At 39.4% G+C, this 21,499-nt stretch overlaps 1 protein-coding gene across 2 annotated transcripts in view; it reads left to right on the top strand.

The window, feature by feature from the left end:
* The window catches only part of LOC124619359 (DDB1- and CUL4-associated factor 8-like), a 117,445-nt gene that overhangs the window by 14,278 nt on the left and 81,668 nt on the right, over positions 1-21,499 (top strand). For both annotated transcript variants that reach the window (XM_047145680.1, XM_047145681.1), the window contains exon 4: positions 14,761-15,019. In XM_047145680.1, coding sequence (XP_047001636.1) covers positions 14,761-15,019 — 259 coding nt within the window. The remainder of the gene's footprint in view (positions 1-14,760; positions 15,020-21,499) is intronic.

A 21,499-nucleotide genomic window follows, 5' to 3' on the forward strand; every position in this document is an offset into this window, starting at 1 on the left:
TGTTGCAATAAAAGAAAATATACAAGCATCTGTAGAAATAAATAATGGTAGTTGCAACTCTGAAATGACTTTTTCGTGAAGGTTACTGCATTCATGTGGTCTCTATGCTCAGTTGTTTCATTGCAATGAGATTCTTTTGGAAAGCCCATATTCAAAGCCATATCAGATTGGAAAGTGTTTATAGAGAAGATGCTTGCCAAATTAGAGCTTCACTCAAATTTAAATAGACGGAAAGATAATAATAAAGTTGGGATAGGATCAAACAGTGCCACAAACAAAGCAACGTTTTAGATTCAGTAAGAGGAAAATGTTGGAAGGATGATGTTTATTAAGTAGGAAATGTCACTTGTGATACGTGGTCACAGGGGAATTTGTGTCTGATGGAGTCCTATTCTTATAAGCATCATGTTGAAATGAGATAGACATTCGTATCTCATAGTGATGCTATGAAGCACCGCTGTTTTCCATTCATGGAAACCTACAAGAAGTCTTAATTTAGGGATCTGTATAGATTACTACTGGAGTAGAATCTTGTTGAGATCTTTTACAAAACCCATATGAATACTGGTCATGCGTAAAGGCTGTCAGTGGCACAAATTTTAGTGTCCAGATGCCCATGGAGGACACAGAAACTGAAGTTGAGGGTACTAAAGCAAAAGCAGACAAGCTGAAATTGGTTTTAAAATACCTTTACCGAGGAAGGAACAGAAGTAATGGCCCCACTTTATTTCTCTCACAACTGCAAAAGTGTGAGTGGTATTGAGAATCAGCTAAAAATCACGAAGATTTACAAGACTCCATTGCTGATGGAATCTCTTTCAGGTTCTGTTTAGCGTTTGCAGCTGATTTAGTCCCTATTTTAACCATAACATATCACGAATTGTTTGAACAGAAAACTTTGCCCAGTGGTAGGATTAAAGTTCACAACTGTCTACAGGAAGGGTAGCAGAAGTGATTCACCAAGCCACTGTCCAGTGTCCATTGATGTTCATCTTTTGTAGAATTCTAGAACATATTTTGAGATCAAACATAATGAAATATCTAACAAAGGAAAATCCAGGATGGAATGGAACAATATTATGAAAAGGATATTTGCTACTCACCTTGTAGTGGAGATGCTGAGTTGCAGGTAGGCACCACAAAAAGACTGTAGGTAAGTGAGCTTTTGGCCAACAAGGCCTTTGTCGAAAATAGATCCCCCTCCACACAATGTCCTGTAGCTGACAGCTCACTTTCTGACAGTCTTTTTGTTGTGCCTCTCTGCGACTCAGCATCTCCGCTATTTGGTGAGTAGCAACTATCCTTTTCATAATAATGAAATATCTCAAATAGAAGGTATATCCTTCATGCCTACCAGCATAGTTTCTGAAAACATCGATCATATGAAACCCAACTCGTTTTCTCCCGGGACATTCTAAAAGCCATGGACCAAGCCAGTTACACAGATGCAGTATTACTTGACTTCTCAAAAGCTTTTGACTCAGTACCACACCAATATTTATTTTAAAAAAATATCAATGTAAGGAGTATTGAATGAAATTTGTGACTGGATTGAGGATTTATTGGTAGAGAGAGCATAGCATGTTATCTTGTATGGAGACAGTTTGTAGGAGTATGAAATGGAATAATCACGTAGGAAAAGCAAATGGCAGACATCGGTTTGTTGGCAGGATTCTGGGGAAAGTGTCAGTCTACGATGAAGACTGCTCACAAAACTTGTGTGTTTTGCTCAAATGTGATGGGCCCATTACAAGACAAACAGGGAATGTTGAACATAAGGAAAGAGGGATACCACTAATGGCTACAGGTTTACTCGACTCATAGGAAATGTCATGGAAGTGTTGAAAGATGAGAATTGGCAGCCTTTTGAAGATAGATTTCATTTATCCTCTGAAGTCCTACTTACAAATTTTCAAGAACCATTACTAAGTGAAGAATCTAGAAATATTATTTAGTTCACTATGTGTAACTGTCACATGGACTATGAAGACAAAATTTAAGCAGTCATTCTTCCTCCCTTCATGTTTGATTTGAATGAGAATACCTAATATGCGGTACTGTGCTAAATATCCTCTGCTGTGCATCTAACTGTGGTTTGCCAACTATCTATAAAGATATAGAGGGAGGTTGTTCTCAGATTTTGAATCCATTTGCTATGGCTCATAGCTGTCAACCAATTGTGAAAACATTTCCATGACATCAGAGGTATATTCGTGTGATCAGTTTTTTGAGAAAACGTGAATGGAATAATTTGATTTTAGCCTGCTCTTCTTGTGAATGCCTTAAAATTTAGCTGTGAACTTGCTTCAGAGTTATCAGTTTAAGATAGCAGCTGTGGTCAGTAGAACTCCTGGTAGACAGGCAACTATTTGTATTCTGTGTTACCTAGCATGCAGTCAGATGACGTCCATATCCGTGTGTTGTGTTCCTAAGCTGTCAATCTGTACGAAATTGACGCTATTGGTCATGTTTTGTACCTCGATGTCCCAGATTTCTGGTTTCTTATTAGTGTAGTTAACAAGTAGTATAAATTCTAAGCGACTTTGACCATGCTAGTTCTTGATTTTGAGTTTCAAAATTTGAAAAACTGTCCAATTTTCAATATGTTTTGAGGAATGTATTTGCTTATAACACTGAAACAATTGAAGCTGTGGAGTTGACTCGTGTGATTTTATAGCTCTTGAACTATACTTTAATTTGATATACAACACACTATTACTGAGGGATTGAATAAATAGTGCAAAATGTTAAAAAAAATGATTTTTTGACATCTGAAAACTGCCCCTTTTATTTTTTACTTGAAAAGTTTGGATCATACATATTATATCAGAGGAAAACTCAACGAGAAAACCAAAAACTTATAATTGCAATTTCTGGCCAGTACTTGCCTTTAGGAGATAAAATATGTGGTACTGCTGATTAGACACATGTAACTTCCTAGCTTCTAGAACTAATCATTCCTTCCTTGGGAAGGAAAAGGGATTTGGTGGGATGGGTATAAGGCAGGACAGCTCATTCTGTCTTCTTTAATCTTCCCCAACCTATCCCTATCTCATCTCCGATGAAGGAAATGTTAGTACTGAAAATTAGATAGTGTTTTGCTTTCGCTATTGTGTGTGCCAGATCACTGTGGGAGGCAGTAGGTTACTGGAGAGTCTATGCATGGGAGATCTGTTTCTGTACAAGGTTGAGAGGGTAATTTCAGTCTGTGAAGGCCACAGCGAGACCCTTCATGTATTTGGACAGGGGCTGATCATCACTACAGATGTGGCAGCAATGGGTGGCTAGGCTTTATGGAAGGGATTTGTTGGTATTGAATGGGTGGCAGCTATCAAAGTTGAGTTACTGGTGGTGGTTGGTATGGTTGCTATGGATGGAGGTCCTGATGTAGCCATATTTGAGATTGAGGTGAACAGTGAAGAAGGTGGCTTGTTGAGTTGAGGAGGACCAGGTGAAGCGAATAGAGCAGAAGGTGTTGACGTTCTGGAGAAATGTGGACAGGGTTGTCGTCAGTGAATCTGAACCAAGTGAGGGGTTAGGGATTTTGGGTGGTTAGGCAGGATTCTTCTAGAAGGTCCATGAATAGGTTGGTATAGGATGGTATCATGCAAGTGCTCATTGCTATACCACTGTTTGTAGATGATGCCTTCAGGGGTGAAGTAATTGTGGGTGAGGATATATTTAGACATGGTGATCAGGAAGGAGATTGTTGGTTTGGAGTCAGTCAGAAGTTGGGGAAGGTAGTGTTCAACTTTAAGGTCATGAGCATTGGGGATGTTTTTGTAGAGGGACACAGTATCAGTAGTGAAGGGGGTGCTGTGTGATAAAGGAATAAGAACTGTGGAGAGTTGGTGGAGGAAATGGCAGGTGTCTTTTACTTCTGTGTAGTAGGGTAGGTTATGGGCAACATTTACATATACATACATACTCTGCAAGCCACATTATTGTACTGGCAGTGGGCACTGTGTGGGCACACTAGCATCCTATATGCAGTCTCCTCTATAGGTGAGCTACACTTTCCCAAAAGTCTCCCAATAAAACAAAGTCAAGCATTCACCTTCCTGACGACCAGCCTGATGTGCTCATTCCATTTCATATTTAATTGATAACTGTATCAAGCAGCAGGTTACTAATACTGTATCCAGACATTACAGATTTGTTTTTCCTACTTGCCTTTATTAGCTTACATTTTTCTGCATTTAGAGCCAGCTGCCATTCATCGCAACAGCTAGAAATACTCTTGTCCCTGATGAACGTTCGCCATCAAGGGCAACATACTTGGTTCTATTACTTAAAAAGTTTTTGAGCCACTCATGAATCTGCAAACCTATTTCACAACTTTGTACCTTCATTAACAGTCTGCAGTGGGGCTCTGTGTCGTATGCATTTAGGAAATATAGAAATTTGGGATGTGTGTGTAGTTCTTCTTCCATAGATTACAGTATATCGTGAGAAAAAGGCAAGCTGAGTTTTGCATGAGTGGATATAAGCTTCTCAGTCTCGAGGAAATTTATTACATTCAAAGGCAGAATATGTTCAAGAATGCTGCAGCAAACCTATGTTAAGGATATTGATTTGTAATTTAGCAGTCCATTCTTTTATCCTTCTTACATTCATGAGTAACCTGTGCCTTTTTACATTTGTTTGGGACTTTGCACTGGGTGAGAGATTCCTGATAAATGCAAGCTAAGTAAGGAGCTAGTGCCAAGGTGTACTCTTTGTAAGACCGAAAGGGGATTTCATCCGGACCTGGTGGCGTATTTGTATTCATCTCAGTCAGTTGTTTCTCTATGCCAGGGGTACTTATTAGTATGTCGTCCATATAGGAGTCTGTTCAGTGGTTGAACGATGGTATGTTTGTACAATTCTCCTGCGTAAGTGATTTCTTAAATGTGGAATCTAAAACTTCAGCCTCCTTTGTGTTATTTTCCATTGACACACCAGACTGTTCAAGGAATGATTGGATGAAAGCCTTAGACCCAGATTCGATGTCTGTCTGTTTCTTGGGTTTTCGGACAGATCTCTTGGTAAGGTATGACAGTGGTATGCTTTGCATATACACTCTTTCACAGGTGCACGAATCTCTACTAATCTTTGCCAGTCATTTTTGCATTCCCTTTTGAACCAAGAATGCAACAACCTTTGCTTGTTCAGCATTTTCCAAATTTTGTTATGACAGTGGTTCTTTTCCATCCTTAATCCACTTACTAGGCACATACTTTCCCAGACCATGATTTAAAATCTGTTTACACTTTACACGCAATTCTGCAGTGCCCATGATAATAGGATTAAGTGATGTAAGTTTACTGTCTAAGTGAGATGCTAAGAACTGCTTATCTGCTCTTTAACACTCTCCTTGCCTTCTTGACTGATTCATTAACTTTTGTAACAAAGTCGCTATGATATATTGATCAGTAATACCAGTCTCGATACTGACACCGTCAATAAGCTCCTGCAGGGTCCAGGATATCACCATTGTGTGTGGACTGCCAAACTAGCTGCTGAAGACATGTTTTTGGGAAACATGATCAAAAGTACTTTGCAAGATTGTCTGTCTGTTCCACTGCAATGAATCCATAGACATCCCATTTATATTTAGTAGCTTAAAGTCACCTCCAACTGTTATTGCATGATCTGGTTATTTATGCTGTGCTGACCGTAGATTTTCTTTGAATGACTTGAGAATTCTTGCAGCGAAATCAAGTGGCTGGTGAAAACATCCAAAATTAGCTTAGTTTCATCGACACTTCTTGTACGCGACCAGGTAGCTTCACTGTCACGCTCAACTTCAACCTCAATAGACACAGTTTCTGTCAACAACGTGAACACTCCACCTTCCATGGCACCTAATCTGTTCTGGATTCCATGGCATCTAATCTGTTCTGGATTCTGTATATTGGTGGGAGGGAGTTCTGACGGTGTGTAAATGTAGTAGGTCAGCAAGGCTATGAGGGGATGTGTGGAAGATTTTTAAGCTGTTGTAGGTGCGATGGATGTTGGTAGTCAAAGGTGGGAGTAGGAAGTAAATAGTTTGGGGATATGGTTGAGGAGGCAGGAAACAGAACTTCAGCTGATGGAAAGCTCCTGCCTGCACTCAGACATTCATCTTGCGAATGGCTGGAAACATTGCCCAGGGATGGAGAATCTTCTATTGGCAGGGGCACATCAGAGACTGGAGTGTCCACAGCCCGGGATCCGAGGGAGGCAAAAGTGGCTGAGGCTGCAGGATCCTCCTGGCCACTGATACTGTGAGTGGAAAAACTCATGGGAGAATCATGCAGCCCACACAAAGCTGTGCCAAAGTGCAAAATAACTGTGTATGTTAAGACTGGATTGCTAGTTTACTTAATTTTGAGTGTGACCAGTGTGGAGGTACTGCAACAGAATCTTGAGTTTTGGGTCTGCAGCCATTGCTTGAGCATGCTCTTGCTGGCTGGTGGGAAAACTATCAAGTGTTTCATTGTCTTGGACATCATTGTGAAAACAAGAATCATCAGAGGTGTCGATGCCGAATCCATGCCTACTGGGAGGTTAGAAAGAATGTTTAGTTGTTGGCCAGTATACAGTTCCGTGCTGATAACTGGAGAGGAGCAGAGACCATTGCTGCAGCTTTTGCAGTGTGCATGGAGGGATTTTATGTAAAGGGCCGAACAAGGTGGTGTGAGGCTTGTGGTCCTTTACAAAGTAGAATTTTCTGCTGTACAAGTGTTGATGGAATTTGGTTACCCCATATACAATAGAAAGAGCTTCCTCCCCAATCTGAGAATAGTTGTATTGTGCGTTGTTTAAAGAGTTTGAATGTGAAGTCATTTGGCCTGTCCAATGATCCAACCCTGTGAGAGAGAACAGCTCCTATCCCATAAGAGAATGTGTCAACCGTCAGCACAACCGGCATAGTGGGATCAAAATGTACCGAATAGCAATCGCTCGATGAAATGTCCTTTATTTTCTGAAGTGCAACAAGACACAACCCAGCCCACACAAACGGAATTTTCTTTCGTCGAAGACGATGCACTGGAGCCGCAATCTGTGCAGCATTTGGAATGAATGAAATGTAGTGAGTTAGTTTACCCATTACAGCTTGGAGCTCACTGACATTCCTAGGAGGGGAGGGGGTCCCCAGATGGTGGTTAAATGTGACTGCAAAAGGTGGATACCATAACTATTGATAATGTGTCCCAAATATTCAGTCTCACTCTGGAAAGAGGAGCACTTTAGCCCAGTGTTTGAGAGCTCTTGAAATAATTTCCTGAGAATGGAAAGGTGTTCATTGTGAGAATGACACGAAGCTATTATATCATCCAAATACGAAAAAGAAGGAAGTGTATCAGTCAGCTGTGATAACCAGTGCTGAAAAGTTGCAGCCTTAAAAACTTGAATAACCCCTTGTAGGGGTTTGGACTGTTTATCCAAGAGAAGCAGCAAATAAGCATCACAATGATCAGTCTTGGAAAAGAAACAGTCTGCGCCAAGCTTGTGCCTGAGTTCCTCAGGCTGTGCTAAAGGCAAAGTCAGTAACATCTGTGGGTTTACCATTGCCTTGAAATTTGTGTATAATGTAATTTGTCTGAATGTTTCTTTTATAAGTGCTGACTGCAATGGGGAAAATGAGACAATTTTCCTACCAAGATAAGAGTACCTATGCCACCTGATCTGATAGCATGAGGGACAACCCCTGCTAGGCAGAACCATTGGTGGGCATTGTCTTTCGTGTGAATCTCAGAATTATTAGCTTTGCGTAGGCCACCTTGAAAAAGTCACTAAGTTAATCACAAAGTTCAGCTACCCTGTCTGCAGGCACAGAAGAGTTCACAGAGAGAACATTGTCTTGAATGTGTACATCAGACAGATCAAAGGAGTACATACCAAAACTATTTTCACTTTCATGGCGGCACAAAACTGTGAACAATAGTTTTTTTAATATTATGAAATGTGGCAACTAGGCTGCAAATGCCTAGCAACGGAATGTCATGTCCACCATAACCAGAAAAAGTTTCCTGCAGTTCATATAAAGAGTGGTCCATTGATAGTGACCAGGCAAAATATCTCACGAAATAAGCATCAAACAAAAAAACTACAAAGAACGAAACTCGTCCAGCTTGAAGGGGGGAAACCGGATGGCACTATGGTTGGCCTGCTAGATGGCACTGCCACAGGTCAAACAGATATCAACTGCATTTTTTAAAATAGGAACCCCCATTTTTTATTACATATTCGTGTAGTACGTAAAGAAATATGAATGTTTTAGTTGGACCACATTTTTCACTTTGTGATAGGTGGCACTGTAATAGTCACAAACATAAAAGTACGTGGTATCGCATAATATTCCGCCAGTGCGGACGGTATTTGCTTCGTGATACATTACCCGTGTTTTTTCGTGCTGATGTGTGGCTATTGTGATCAAAATTCCCAATGGGCGTGTGCTATGTATTCTGCTCGGTATCCTGGACGACATCAGCCAAGTGTCTGGACCATTCGCCGGGTAGTTAAGTTATTTAAGGAAACAGGAAGTGTTCAGCCACATGTGAAACGTCAGCCACGACCTGCAACTAATGATGATGCCCAAGTAGGTGTTTTAGCTGCAGTCGCAGCTAATCTGTACATCAGTAGCAGACAAATTGCGCGGGAATTGGGAATCTCAAAAACGTCTGTGTTGAGAATGCTACATCAACATCATTCGCACCCGTAACATATTTCTATGCACCAGGAATTGTATAGCGATGACTTTGCATGTCATGTACAGTTCTGCCACTGGGCACAAGAGAAATTATGGGACGATGACAGATTTTTTGCACGTGTTCTATTTAGCGATGAAGTATCATTCACCAACAGCGGTAACGTAAACCGGCATAATATGCACTATTGGGCAACGGAAAATCCATGATGGCTGCAACAAGTGGAACATCAGCAATCTTGGTGGGTTAATGTATGATGTGGCATTATGGGAGGAAGGATAATTGGCCCCCATTTTATCAATGGCAATCTAAATGGTGCAATGTATGCTGATTTTCTACGTAATGTTCTACCTATGTTACTACAAGATGTTTCACTGCATGACAGAATGGCGATATACTTCCAACATGATGGATGTCTGGCACATAGCTCGCACGCGGTTGAAGCGGTATTGAATAGCATATTTCATGACAGGTGGATTGGTCATGGAAGCACCATACCATGGCCCGCACGTTCACCGGATCTGACGTCCCCGGATTTCTTCCTGTGGGGAAAGTTGAAGGATATTTGCTATCATGATCCACCGACAACGCCTGACAACGTGCGTCAGCGCATTGTCAATGTGTGTGCGAACATTACGGAAGGCGAACTACTCGCTGTTGAGAGTATCGTTACACGTATTGCCAAATGCATTGAGTTTGGCGGACATCATTTTGAGCATTTATTGCATTAATGTGGTATTTACAGGTAATCACGCTGTAACACCATGTGTTCTCAGAAATGATAAGTTCACAAAGGTACATGTATCACATTGGAACAACTGAAATAAAATGTTCAAATGTACCTACGTTCTGTATTTTAATTTAAAAAACCTACCTGTTACCAACTGTTTGTCTAAAATTGTGAGCTATGTGTTTGTGACTATTACAGCACCATCTATCACAAAGCAAAAAAAGTGGTCCAACTAAAACATTCATATTTCTTTACATACTACATGAATATGTAATAAAAAACGGGATTCCTATTTTTAAAAATGCAGTTGATATCCATTTGACCTATGGCAGCTCCATCTAGCAGGCCAACCATAGCGCCATCTGGTTTCCCCCTTCAAGCTAGACAAGTTTCGTTCTTTGTATTTTTTTTGTTATTTTGACACTTATTTCATGAGTTATTTTGGCCTGGTCATGATCAATGGACCACCCTGTATGCTTCTGTTCAGCAACAGAGTCACTGATGCACCAGTGTCTAATTGCATGCATATTTTGTGTTTGGCAGTCTGCAGATTGAAAATCAATTTATTAGCCTGACACTGGATGAAAGAATTATGTGACATTTTTGCTGTTGCATTTGACTTGTACCATGTAACTCAAGAATCACTACTGGGCTTGAAGAGATTGTGCATTGACTGATAGCTTGGTTAATGTGCAGAGTGCTTGTTGTGTCTTAGTTTCCACAGATAGACCATCCTTGCCACAGTGACAAAATTTAGTGTCACAACTGGCACATCTGTGGCATTGTGCTGTGAAACATTGAGGGCAGTATTTAACACTGCTAGGCTGTTTCCTAGCACACTGGTTTTGTGTAAATCATGGCCCAAAACCCTGGCTGAGACTCCGCACCCCGCGGCATGTGACCTATGGGCACAATGTGCATTACTCTCAACTGCACAAATAGGAGCAGAATCAAAGTCTGTGATTCACTAATGGTTAAACCTGTTGCTAGGTTAGGATCAGGATCAAGGTTGCCACAAGTTCAGGAAATAAGCGAATATCAGGGAATTTCAAATGTCAGGAAAATCATGGGAATATCAGAGAAATTTGAAGAAAAAAGAAAAAAAAAGAAAAACACTGGAAAAATCTTGTTTTTTGTCTCAGTAGATGGAATAGCTTGTTTACTTAGATGAAATGGCTTGTTTATTGAGATGTCGTGCATCGTCCCTGGCTGGGCACAGTTGAGTGTGTGCGCCGCTTCCCTACTCCCTCATTCTTACTGCTTCTCCCATTTCTACCACTCCCCACTTCTTGCCACTAGTCTAGCAGCTGCCAGTGAGAGGCAGAGAGGTGTTAGAAGTGGTTTGTTTGCATCTGATTCTCAGAGACTTTTGACACAGTGGCCGGAGACAGTGGTCACGTGTGCACAAGGTGTGTGTGAGTGATTGTGTGAATGTGTGTGCGCTCTCGTTCTCTGACAAGGGCAATGGCCAAAAATTTAGTTATGAGAGAGTGTTTCTTTTCTATGTGCTTGTCTGCTGCTCAGCAATCATCTTTATGGTGATTTACTACCTATCATCATTAGTATTAGTTCTCAAGAGTATTTGTGCAAGTTATCTGTTGCGTGGGTTGATCTCCGTTGTGTCATTTCAACAACATGGTGTCTGTGGCAAGTGAATAGCTGGCTGCATGAGTGGACTTCCATGATGGGCCAAAACCGCAAACCATTTCTGTGGGCATCTCTAATGGATCGGGCCTGCCAATCTGAAGTCCATCGTTTCTCCCTAATGTGAAGGTCTTGACCATCGGATCTAGTCTCACCAAACTGCCAGCAGGCCAGGTCTGTTTGTGTGTGCCATAATGCAGCAGATTTTTGTGCTTTATCCATGGACCCAGGACTGCAGTGCTCCTCAGCAGGCCAGAGGCCATGGGCAATGGATTTTAGGAAGTGAAACTGTCTCGCCACAAGTACATTGTACAGTGTGGCGTTTTATAAACATTTTATTTATTCTAGTACATTTTGGGGCTCCAAAAGTAGTTTATATATTGGAAAGTATGGATGATAAGAAGAAGAAAATTGTGGCAGTCACTGGCAGTTTGTAGGCTATGTACTCGTGTATTTGTTGAAAGAAAAACCACACAATACCTGTAAAATAATAGACATAACACAGTGGTTAATAACAAACGATAATGAACATAGTAGAAGCAACATTTTATAGTGGTCACCTAAAGTGTTGTTTTACACAACTCTTTTTTGCCATACATACTTCTGTCAAGAGGCTACTTTTTTCTTAGGTTATTTCTGAAATCAGTGAAGGTATTTTAAATCTGCCTTCTGACTCTAATGAAATGCGTATTTTTGTCACTAAATGTTTTTTGTTTTGTTGGAATGAAATAATATCCATGGTCTTAATGAAACCTAGAGGGTGTTTTCAGAAAGGATTTTACAACTTTAAGCATTCATATAAATTTATGGAAAGAAGATAGAGCCGGCTTTAGTGTTATTTTGTAGGGCAGCACACAGTTTTTTTTAACCTTAAACTAAAGATGTTGTAAGTGGCTTTTGTAGGTTATGCTGAACACATCCCATCGGAAGTCATTTTCTTCCCAAACTTGCTGTAGCTTTGCAGGTGTCACTTGATCAGTGACAGCATAAATTCTTGCTCTAAGTTCAGGTAGAGAAGCCAGCACACCCATAAAAAAATTCAAGTGGTGTCAGGTCTGGGGAACGTGGGGGCCATGCAATTGGTGCATCACGGCCAATCCATTGACCACGAAATCAGTCACTGAGAAAATCCCAGATGTCAGCTAGGTAGTGGGGTGGTGCACCATCTTGTATGATGTAAACATTTCATTTTTGGTCATCCTCATCAATCTGTGGTATCAAGAATTGTTGTAACATATCCAGGTACACTACCCCGTTGATGGTTCTCGTGCGGAAGAGAAGGTGCCATACACTTTGTTCTTGCTCAGTGCACAAAAAAGTCCAGTTTAGGGCTATCACAAACATGTTGCAATGTTTGATGTGGATTTTCACTGCCCCAAATCCTACAATTGTGTGTGTTAACCTTGTCACTTAAGTGAAAGGTCGACTGTCCAAGAAATGTTCATCCCCATGTAATCGATTTAACATATCCACACACAAGTTCTTTTGAGCAATTTTATCAGTGTCTTTTATTGGTTGTATGATCATCATCAATCTGTATGGTTTCAAATGCAAATGATTTCTCAACACATGCCAAAGAGCCATATTTTGGATTTGCAGTTCATGAGATGTACACTGGGTCGATTTTTGTAGGCTGTTGACAGAAATGTTGTCTCACTCGCTCAGTGACGTCGTCAGATGTGCTTGGACGACCTGATTATTTCCCATGTCTTTCTGAGCACCCTGCTTCTACAAAACATTTGTCACTCATAAATTGTAGGCCTACTAGGAGGTATTAGTGTTCTTGGTACAGGAATTATGCTGAACTGTTCTCGCCAACTTTGATTCTTCAAACCTAAACATGCAGCTAGCACTCTCGGGTTCAGTGAAGGCAGCCATCTTTAACAGAACTGCTGCTAGTGCTCTTTACGGTGAGATTTGGCTCTAGCAATCTACGCGAGACAAAACTTGATGTATTTCCTTACAAATTGACACTACAATCACCTCTGTAGGTACTACAAATTAATTTATATGAGTTTTCAAAGTTGTAAAATTCATTTGGAACACCCTGGCTTTCTTTCTCTATAAAAAAACAGTTCATTACAAGAGATGTTGATTTAGATCTTCGCTCACATGTTTAGAAATACAGAGGCCCTTACATTTTTTTGTCAACTTATGTCTGTACTTACCCTTTAGATCTCAAAATTTGTCAAGGAAAAATGCTAAAACTTGTCTGGAAAACAGGGAACTATCAGGAAATTTTGCTTTGGGGACCTTGCTGGCAACCTTGAGGATACTTAACGCTTTGAAGACCAGCCACTTAGAAGGATTTCAGACATAAAGATCAGCCATTTATGCCATTAATTAAAACATTACTAACACATATGTAATTGATATATCTTAAAGAGTAATACATTCTAAAAAAAGACCACACTTAAAAATTTATTTTCCATATTTACTTCAGTTTTTCACTACATTACAAATTTTAAAATAACGACAGAAAACATAATTATCCATCCAAGAGTGCGAGGCGAGTTATCGAGCGCTTTTTTCCTCTTGGGCTCCCAAAACTACTTGTTCACTCAACAAACATCACCTATTGGTAGCAGAATTGCAGCAAACTGCGAAATCTCCACCAGCTGCTGCATCTGCTGTGTCAGAAACTGAAGTACCTGAGTTAGTGACAGTTCTTGTGGGGGTCTAGCCATGATCAAACACACAAAAAGACACTTGAAAATAGAGCGCAACTGCTAAAGAAAGTACAGATTAATATCGCTAGGAAGATCAGGCTCTGAAAAGAACAAGAAGACACAATCAGTTATAGGGCAAATGTTCTGAAACACAATCATAAACACCGAAGCAAAGAAGCAGACAAGTATGGCAAAGCACCATGTTCTGCAAGAAAGATTCACAGTTAATATCATTGCCAATTGTTTGTATGATGATAAGTAGAAAATGCAGTGGAACACATGTGAGAACTGCCTTGTCACCAGATGTTGGGCCGTTCCGATGTGGATACCAAGGAGTGGGTGGGTTCTGTGATACAGAACAAAATAACTTCCTGTACTTAACTTAAAATAACAGCAAGTCCAGAGCATATTGCGGTGTGAGTTCTTGAGATAGGCTGGTTCGACATCCACAGTAACAAGAGACTAATGTACAAAGCTTAGATTACACAGGCAGATCTGAATGAACAGACTGACTGGAGTTCGGTACAGTCCTTTAAAGTCAGCTTCGTGGCAGAGCTGGCACCGTGTGCTGAGGAAGGTGTGTCAAAGCTGGCTGCAGATTGGCAGTGCAGTCACATGGGTTACTGCCAACTTCTAAGCATGGACTGGCACGGTGTGGTATTAATTGTGCACAGTACCACACTTGGAGTTAATAGTTGTAAAGTTATGGGCTGTTTTGTTTCATGGTACTCTCAGAAAATAAGCAGTGTTCACTTTATGAAATTTGAATGCATAGAAAGTGTGTGAAATTTTGTATTTTTTGTTTGCTCTATAGGTACACTGTAAGGTTTGATTTGATACAGACTGAGCTTTTTAATGAGAAGGACCCAGTGTTTGTCATGTACTGAAATACAGCTTTAGAAAATGTTTATTGTAAAATACTTCTGTAAACATACAATAAATGTCACACATTTGAAGCAAATTACTTTGCATTTGAAGTACTTATTTCACAACCTCACTCTTTATTTTGAAGGAAGGTATATGTTTTTGTTGCTTGTTCCAGGCAGCGCGGCTTCCCCGGCCGATGCCAAGGTCCTTCCCTCTTTCATCAACGTTGTTATGGCTCGCTGCATGCCGTCCAGCGTCTTGAGTTGATGTACAAGTTGGATGCCCATCAAGGATGTGTGAATGCTCTCCACTTCAATGCAGCTGGAAATAAGCTTGCTAGTGGTTCAGATGACCTTGGTGTTGTGATATGGGACTGGGCTGTTGGAAAGACATTAGTTTCCTACGACAGTGGTCACAAGAGCAATGTCTTCCAGGTATGTGTCACATAATATGTTAGACCATGTGTGTTAACATCATTACATTTATTATACTGTAGTTCTGTGCTTGGGTTTTTTTTTCCCTTGATATAATATTAGATTTTGCTCTGTTTGAAAGCAGGATGTTGGTATTGTGCTAGGTTCAATGTTTGTAGCTTTGATGTTATCAGAATCTTAAACTAAGTGTATGTGCATTATGAAGAATTAGTGAAGGTAGATCAGTTGCTATGATGCTTGTTGTTTGAAACTCTTTATTAATATAGATGAACTTGTTAGATAATTGAAAAATACTTTTAGAAGCTCTCAGTTTCATAAAATTACCTATGACATCATTAACTCGCCATTTTTGTCTCACCATTTACACATCCCCCCCCCCCCCCCCCCCCCTCCTCCTTTGACCATTGGGCAGTTTCCTACTTTTGACTGCATCATCTTGTTGAAGATAGTGAAAGTTCTTCGAATTTTTGCCGCATTTACATATTGTATACTGTTCATTCACAATTTTTGTTAGATTGTGTCTCAAGGTTTCAGTAACAAATTGAATTTAAATCTCATGGCAAATTTTGTGAAAGGAAATTTGCTAAAACCATTTTTTGGATGATTTGCACATTTAAGAACTGTTTTACCATCTGATGAGAGTACTGTGTTTCGATTTACACTAATGAATTTATACATAGACAGACCCTTGACTGCTCCAGTTGTATCTTTAAACTGAAATCCGATGGTATTACAAAGAGGTATCTGCATTGTCGAGGGCATTAAAGCAGACGAGGCACATAAGAAATATGAAATTCCTCAAGTGCCCCGATTTCATGACTTTAAAGCAAGTTATGTGGTACATTACTCAGTACTCCGGGGCACATACAAATCAGTGCAACGAATTGGTGGAAGCAGCACCTGAGAGGCTTGTGTAATAGGTACTGTAGCACACTATATGCAGTGACCACAGTGTTTGGGGTGTAGTGCCATAAGTCATTGCAAGAAATTTTTTGGACAGTGAAACATATGTCTAAAAAATCTTTTTAAACCTCTCAACTTTCTCATTGTGTTGGTAGGGATAATACAACTTGGTTAATAAGCCTATATTGACTGACCAGTCTTTCTCATTTGGAGCTCTTCACTATTTACGAGTATATTTTGTGCAAACTTCTCAGTGTTGCCCCTAATTAAAATTATTATTATTATTATCGTTATCTTTCCCTTTCCCTTCTCAGACGTTATTTCTGGTTAAAAATGGAAAGTGACGCGGACCTTGATCAAGCGTGACTCTCTTTTAACTGTACGGTATATGTTACATTTTACTATTATTATTATTATTATTATTATTATTATTATTATTTCTCTTTCACTGTATTAAATTCATATAACAGTTTTAGTTTTGCTAGTGTGCTACAATAATGTTATGCCCCAAAATCTCAGACAACAAAGTTAAATTGGAAATCTACTTCTCAGTATCCAGGCATTTTTATTCTGCTTGTCTAAGTACTAAGCAGATAAGTGAAATACATATGTCAGTTGCTTGTGGTTTGAACTCAACCGAGCTTTTCAGTTTGCCCATGAAAATGATACTTCATGGAAATTATAGCTATACTCATACTTGGCAACATTTGTAAAAGGGAAATGAAATGCAAGTGACTAAATAATTGAAATCATTAAGTAATCTGTGGCTAACAAGTGTTTTTACAACATTAAAAAAAGGAAGACAGCTTCTATATCAGTATTGTTAGAATCTTGTTACCATGTGGGGTGAGTGTTGGTCAGTTAAAGCTGTTCTCAGCCAACAAGGTAGGATATATATGCAAATGTTTCATATGGTTTTACAAGTACTGTACACAGAAATATTTTCATCATTTGGAACTTTCCAAATTTGGGAACCGGTCCAAAGTACTTTCACTTGGTTTAGGGTCCTCAGAACACCATCAGATGCTGAAAGTGGGCACTCCTTAACAATATCGTCTACTGTTTGGTCCTGTGTTACACAGTCAGCAGATGAATGGAAACCCCACTTCTTCAAGGTGTAACCATACCTTCCTTGACCTGCCCTAATGCTGTTCTTCAGCTTTGCCCAGATTTGGCGGAGTTGTGGAATCCCTCACTCAACCTTCTTTGTTGGATCTTGAACCAAATGAGCATTGTTGGATGGCTGTTCATCACAGCACTGTTGCCACTTGGTCACGTTGAAAGGACTCTTAGTTCCTTAATTGACCCAGGGTTGTTTGCAAGATTTCAGACGAGTTGTTGCTGGATCTTGTCGGGCATTATACAAGGGATAGTTGTTACGAGAAATTATTTTGAGCAAGTTTACCTCATCTGCTTTTCTCTGTAGATCTTGCGGAGCGGTTTTAGTTAGGACAGGTATCCAGTGAATCGGAGTAATGTAACAATACCAGTGATAACTCTGAGGACCCCCTTTAAACTTTGCATTAATCTTTGTTGTGTGGGCACTATTTTTCAACACCGGAATGTAATATTCACTTGTAGAATACATAAGCAACTGGACGATCCCTGGGCAATGGTTTAATACTGGCTAATTCTTCTTCAAGGCACTGCTATGCAGCAACTAGTATTCAGGAGAACTTGTCTAACAATAGTCCTGTTCAAGAAGTTGGCTGTACACCCACGTGGCTTTGCTATAGCCCGCATCTTGTAGGACGGCGCTTCCGCGCATAGAGGTGGAGCAATAGGCAACCATGGAGGGGATGAAGCCTGTGCATGCATGGCAGTAGAGTGCGGACAAACAAAAGACTGCCTCGCTGAACTGTGTTGCTGCAGTCAACAGTCAGGTTCATTTCTCTATGGTACATCGTATTACATCTTCAAATGTATGAGGGGGTAATACCTTTTAAAACTGATTTCGATCAGCCGTCTATATTGGAGAAATCTTGCTTCACATCTTGACATTGTGTCCACTGCTCCTCAGCATTAGTCTGCATGACATTGGAAGGGAAGAACAGGTGACACGTCATTTTTTTCCAAAACGACGATTGTCTAAAGACGAGATAATCGAAACTGGTTGCATCAATTGTCATTTATTGCAGTGTGAATTGTATTATGAGTAAAAGTGTAATACATAAGAAAATTAAGTTCAAACTCAAATCGAAATCATTATACATACTTGACAATCGTTTCTACTGCATATATTTTTAATATAATGTGTGTGTGAGTGTGAGTGTGAGAGAGAGAGAGAGAGAGAGAGAGAGAGAGTGAGTGTATTACTAGTAGCAAAGACTAGTGCAAAAGACTTTCATGAAGCCTGCCAGTATGTTATATTTTTCACTGTCAATGTGTGTTATGAGTCTAAACTAACTCATTTGACATTGCAATGAAAGACCACATTTATGATCCACTGAATAGGCAAATAATTAAATCATCTTCTATGAATAACTCTAGGGAATGCTGATAGATAACGTCGAAAACCACTGATTTCTTTATAGGTAACTCTTCTTGTCATTTTAAAACATTTTTCAGTTGTTGCCTTGAAAATGATAGGGGTTTACTCATTGTAATACCAGAGTTTTCAACAAATTTATCCAGCTACATTCTTGCGAGTAGTTACATCTTACAACGCACTTGGCAAATTTTAAATTCTCCTCGGGTAATATGCGAAACAATGTAGCCTACATTCTTCATCAGATACAAATTCCTAGTCAATAAAGGCTAGGAAGTTCTCATATACCAAGTATGCAATTGACATGTTGACAAACATGATTTTTTAAACAATGAGTTCTCAAAACCAAGAAATATTATGATGATACTTTTTTCCAAAGTCTACTTTGATTAACTATCGTCACTGCTGTCTGAGTTAGTCTGAACCACCTGATTGTAAATATAGGATAAGAGGTTCAAGGCTTATATCTACCTTCATCTCCCTATTAAAGTCTTCTTTCTGAAGCTATTCAGCTTGCAGCACACGGCGTGCCCACGCTGAAGGGGAATGTTGTCTGTTGTTCATGTGCAAACAATTCAGTGTCTGTTATGTTGAATTTTTATTTTTCCCTCCACACATCTCGTAATCTGTGCCAAAATTAATTCTATTGGACTTTACTGATAGTGATATGCAGGTAAATGTAAAATTTTGTGACCACATTTATGTGCATGAATTCAAATTTGTACGTTCTGTTGCATAACTTGAGTAAATTAACAAGCTACAGAAGTTTGACAAGAGTGTGGCCTATACGTGTAATGTGCAGAATATATTTATTTAAACCAGAACACTATATCCACTTTCCAAAATGAGAGTATGATATCCCTGCAATAAAAAATGTAGTTTAAAAATATGTGGCAGTTTTATATATTTAGAGACAAGAAACACTGGATGAACAGCTTTTGATCCAACTGAAAATTGATAGCTTTCTAACTGAAATTCTGGTATGTCATCCTCATCGTTGCCGTCGCTGTCATTGTCTTGAGTCGTAAGATTGAGCTGATGCGGGTCTCCATGGTAGTCTGTTGTGCACAAGCTCTGTTCAACTCCTAAAACATCTTTTTGAACTTAGTTACTGTTGTCTAGCCTTGATTTCCCTCTGCAATTGTCATCACTCACACTTGCCTCCAGTACACATTTAATGATTGCTTGATGCCTCAGGATATTTTCTATCAACCTATTCCTCCTTTTAATAAAGTTGTGCCATAACATTATTTTCTCCCCAATATGAGCCGGTACCACATAGTTATTTTATGTAGTCATTTAGTCTTCGGCATTCTTTTGTAGCACAAAGTTTCAAGAGCTTCTATTCCCTTCTTTCTGAAATGATTATTGTCTATGTTTCACTTCTATACAAAGTTTCACTCCAAACAAATACCCTCCAGAAAGGTTTCCCAACATTAAAATTTAGACTCAATATTATCAAATTCATCTATTTCAGAAACTTTTTTCTTACTATTGCCAGTACACATCCATATCCTTTCTACAAAGATGTTCTGAAAAGTAATGTTTCTGAATTTTTTAATCTGTTTTCAGTATCAGTGGAGGTATTATATGCCAAGCATACTTCTCGCTCAACTTTCCTACTTCAATGGCACAAATTGCAACACTTTGCGACTAGGGGGCTCCAAATTACAGCGTGTAACATGATAGGGTGTGTAACATAACTATGTTGGAACATGTGAAACAGTGACTGTGACCGAGCTTCTAATTGCACACATGTGGAGCACCCTTTCCTTTAGCATGACATTGCCAGATCACACGGGTGCACTGTGACATCTGCAACAGTCGGATGCCCTGAGTTCACTGTCATTCATTATCCTACATACCATCCTAACTTGACCCCATCCAATTTTTGTCTACTTCAAAAATGTAAAGAACACCTTTGAGGATTTCACTTTGATAGTGATGAAGTACTGCAGGCAGAGGTGACGTTATGGCTCTGTTAACAGAATAAAACATTCTACAGTGATGGTATCAACAAACTGGTCTCTCATTGGGAGAAATGTGTTTCTCGCCAGGGTTACTACGTTGAAATGTATAGATGTGAAGAATAAAGATGTAGAACATTAATAAAGTTTTTTATTTAAAAAATGTTTAGAGTTTCCACAAAAAATTACTAATACATTACTTTTGAGCACACCATGGTACTCTGGTCACTGTCAGTTATTTTTTTGCCAAAATAGCAAAACTTGTGGACTAAAATTTACAATTTTTAAATTTAAATTTATCTTTAATGGTGGTCCATCACATAGCTGATGAAATGGATTCTTTCTTGTTTGTAGTATATTTTATTTACAAGTTGTACAAAAGATGTTTTTGTTGTAGCCTAATATATACTTGCGATTTTATAGTTGAATAAAAACTTGAAAAATTAGATTAGATCAAGAAAGTACAGAAATTTAACTTAAGAATCTTTATTAGGAAGGGAAAAAAGAAGCTAGGATATAATTGTTACATTGAGCATTGTTAACACTTGGTTTAAGAATCATGGAAAAAAGGGTGGATATGTGGTGGAGACCTTGGTACACTGGAAAGTTTCAGATTGATTATGTAGTGGTAAGACCTAGATTCGAGAACCAGATTTTAAACTGCAAGACATTTCCATGGTCACACATGGACTCTGGCCATTGTTTATTGCTCGTGACTGTAGGTTAAAAATGAAGAGAATGCAAAAGGATGGGAAATTAAGGAGATGGGACCAGGATAAGTTGAGAGAACCAGAGGTTGTTGAGAGAACCAGAGGTTGTTGAGAGAACCAGAGGTTGTTGAGAGAACCAGAGGTTGTTGAGAGAACCAGAGGTTGTTGAGAGATTAAGAAGGAGCATTGGGCAATGATTGCCTGAAACAGGGGAAGGGAATACAGTAGAAGTCGATTGGATGGCTTTTGGTGATAAGTAATGAAGGCAGCAGAGGATCAGGTAGGTAAAAAGTCAGGCATGGTAGAAATCCATAGATATCACAAGATGTACTGGGTGCAGTTGATGAAAGGAGAAAATATAAAAATGCAGCAAATGAAACAGATGAAAGGGAATAAAAAGTGTAAAAAATGA

The sequence above is a fragment of the Schistocerca americana genome, chromosome 6 (genome assembly GCF_021461395.2).
Source record: "Schistocerca americana isolate TAMUIC-IGC-003095 chromosome 6, iqSchAmer2.1, whole genome shotgun sequence".
In the NCBI taxonomy this organism is placed as follows: domain Eukaryota; kingdom Metazoa; phylum Arthropoda; class Insecta; order Orthoptera; family Acrididae; genus Schistocerca; species Schistocerca americana.